The 2,103-nt window shown below is 52.1% G+C and overlaps 1 protein-coding gene across 1 annotated transcript in view; it reads left to right on the top strand.

Annotated features, from left to right (window-relative positions):
- Positions 1-933, top strand: part of GMIP (GEM interacting protein) — a 9,929-nt gene extending 8,996 nt beyond the window's left edge. Inside the window, 1 exon segment of the mRNA XM_009871841.1 lies at positions 457-933. Coding sequence (XP_009870143.1) covers positions 457-933 — 477 coding nt within the window.
- The last annotated feature ends 1,170 nt before the right edge of the window (positions 934-2,103 follow it).

The following is a 2,103-nucleotide window of genomic DNA, read 5'->3' as shown; positions in this document are numbered from 1 at the left end:
ACTCTGGAGGGAGCCCACAGCTCGTTAAGCACCGAGGCTGCCGCAGGTAAACGAAGCGGGGATGGCGGCGACTTTTTTGCTGATTTTCGCACCTCGGCTTTACGCAGCAGAGAAAGCGTAGCCAGGTCATCCGAGCCTGTTTGTGCCAGGAGGGGTTTCAAACCAGGAAAGAAGTTGCCAGGTGAAATTATTTGTCGGGGCAGCCTTGTCTCGCTGTTCTAAGATGCCTCACCGAGGCTGCCGCAGGTAAACGAAGCGGGGATGGCGGCGACTTTTTTGCTGATTTTCGCACCTCGGCTTTACGCAGCAGAGAAAGCGTAGCCAGGTCATCCGAGCCTGTTTGTGCCAGGAGGGGTTTCAAACCGGGAAAGAAGTTGCCAGGTGAAATTATTTGTCGGGGCAGCCTTGTCTCGCTGTTCTAAGATGCCTATCTGATTATTTTTTTATTGTTCAGAGACGAGTACAAGCATCAGCCCTGAGCTGGAGGACCTGGAGGACTCCATGGGGGAAAAGACGGACGGTGACACGGACACGGTCCTGGGGCCCCAGCCCAGATGCCATTTCAGCCGCCAACCTGTAAAGTACATTCGAATGCAGGGGAAAACGAAACCGGTCATTCCCAAAGCTCCCAACCTGCTCTTGAGGACATCAGGTGACATGGAAACAGAGATCGCTGCAAAAGACAACCCTCCCGTGGCCAAGGATGTCCTGGAGGAGAGCGCGAGGAGCAGGAACAGCTCGCCGGACACCAGCACGCTCAAGCAGCGCTCGGGAGGGAGGCAGCAGCTCAAACATTTTGAGATCACGCAGGAAACAGCCAGGATCGTCTCCAAGTTTAAAGCCAACGAGGCTCCCGCGTGTCCCGAGCCTTCTCTGGAGAGCGCGGGGTGGAACGAGAAAGCCGAGGACCTCAACGCGGGGACGTACCTGTAGCAAAAGCCCTGAGGGTTAACGGCTTAGAGCAAACCTGGCGAGTCTCTCTCCGGATTTGTGCTGGACCTTGCCACAAAGGAAAGGAGGAGGCGCTGCCGACCTCCGAGCCCGACCCTGTTTCTCCAAGCCATTAACTTCCCTCGAAGCACGTCGAGCTTCCACAACACCTTCACGAGAAGCTGCTGCTGCTGCGAGGAGAAGATCTCTGGGCTCGGAGGTTGCTCCGACTCTGTGGCTCTCCATCTCCTGCGCCTGGAGGTTACCTCGATGCTCCTTTCAGCCTCCTGTGGCAACCTCCTGTGGAAATTTCTGTCACCCACAGCCCACGTTTCAGTGCTGTTAAAAAAAGGGTTAAGGATCTGTTCTTAGGATCTGTACGCAGCAGAGTGTGTATATTTGTTAATACAGAGCTTTGAATGACTTGAACCCTAAATTATCTTTTCCCGGGGTAATAAATGACCTGGTGGTTTATTACAAGTTTGCCCTGTGTTTGCTCAATGTGAATAGGGAAGCCTTAAGCAAACACCTCCTGGGCTACTATAAGAGCGGCGAGCACTCCAGAACACGAAGGGAACGCTTGCCCACAAGAATTTAGAGCTTGAGGAACCAGCAGAGCTGGAACAATATCCCTGGTAAAACCCCTGGATTCCTTTTCCCCCAAGAAAAGTGAGCGGAGGGCTCGGCCACGGGGTCCAAAACAACCGATAAACCAATCTGCGAGTAAATTTGCAAATAAACCAATTTCTTACTGCCGGTTTTTTCTTTTTCTTTTTTTTTTTTCTCAATCGAGGATCTCGGCGGACTCTGAGGTGACTCAGGGAAATCAAGCAGCAGAGGATTTTAGGTAGGGACCAAGAGATGTCTTGGCCTCGGCGAAGCCAGAGTTTGCGATTCGCGGAATCACCGAGCGGTTAATTGCGACCTGGCTAGTCGGGAGCTCTGCCCCCGATTTCCTGCCCTCAAAACCAGGAGCTCTTTAGTTTCCCTCCGTCCTCCTAAAAAAAATAAATAAATCGAAGCAATTGGGAGTCTGGAGGGGAAAACTTTCCAGGTTTTTCCAGCAGAGACTGCTGAAGGGTCGCTTTTAGGGTGTTCTAACCAGGCTTTGCTCCAGTTCTGGATTTTAATCTTCACTTTTTTTTTTTTCCCTTTCCTCCCCGTTTCAACTTT

This window comes from Apaloderma vittatum, unplaced genomic scaffold, assembly GCF_000703405.1.
Source record: "Apaloderma vittatum isolate BGI_N311 unplaced genomic scaffold, ASM70340v1 scaffold24826, whole genome shotgun sequence".
Lineage (NCBI taxonomy): Eukaryota > Metazoa > Chordata > Aves > Trogoniformes > Trogonidae > Apaloderma > Apaloderma vittatum.
Note: the sequence above shows the minus strand (reverse complement) of the source record. Positions and strands in the feature narration are given on the sequence as shown.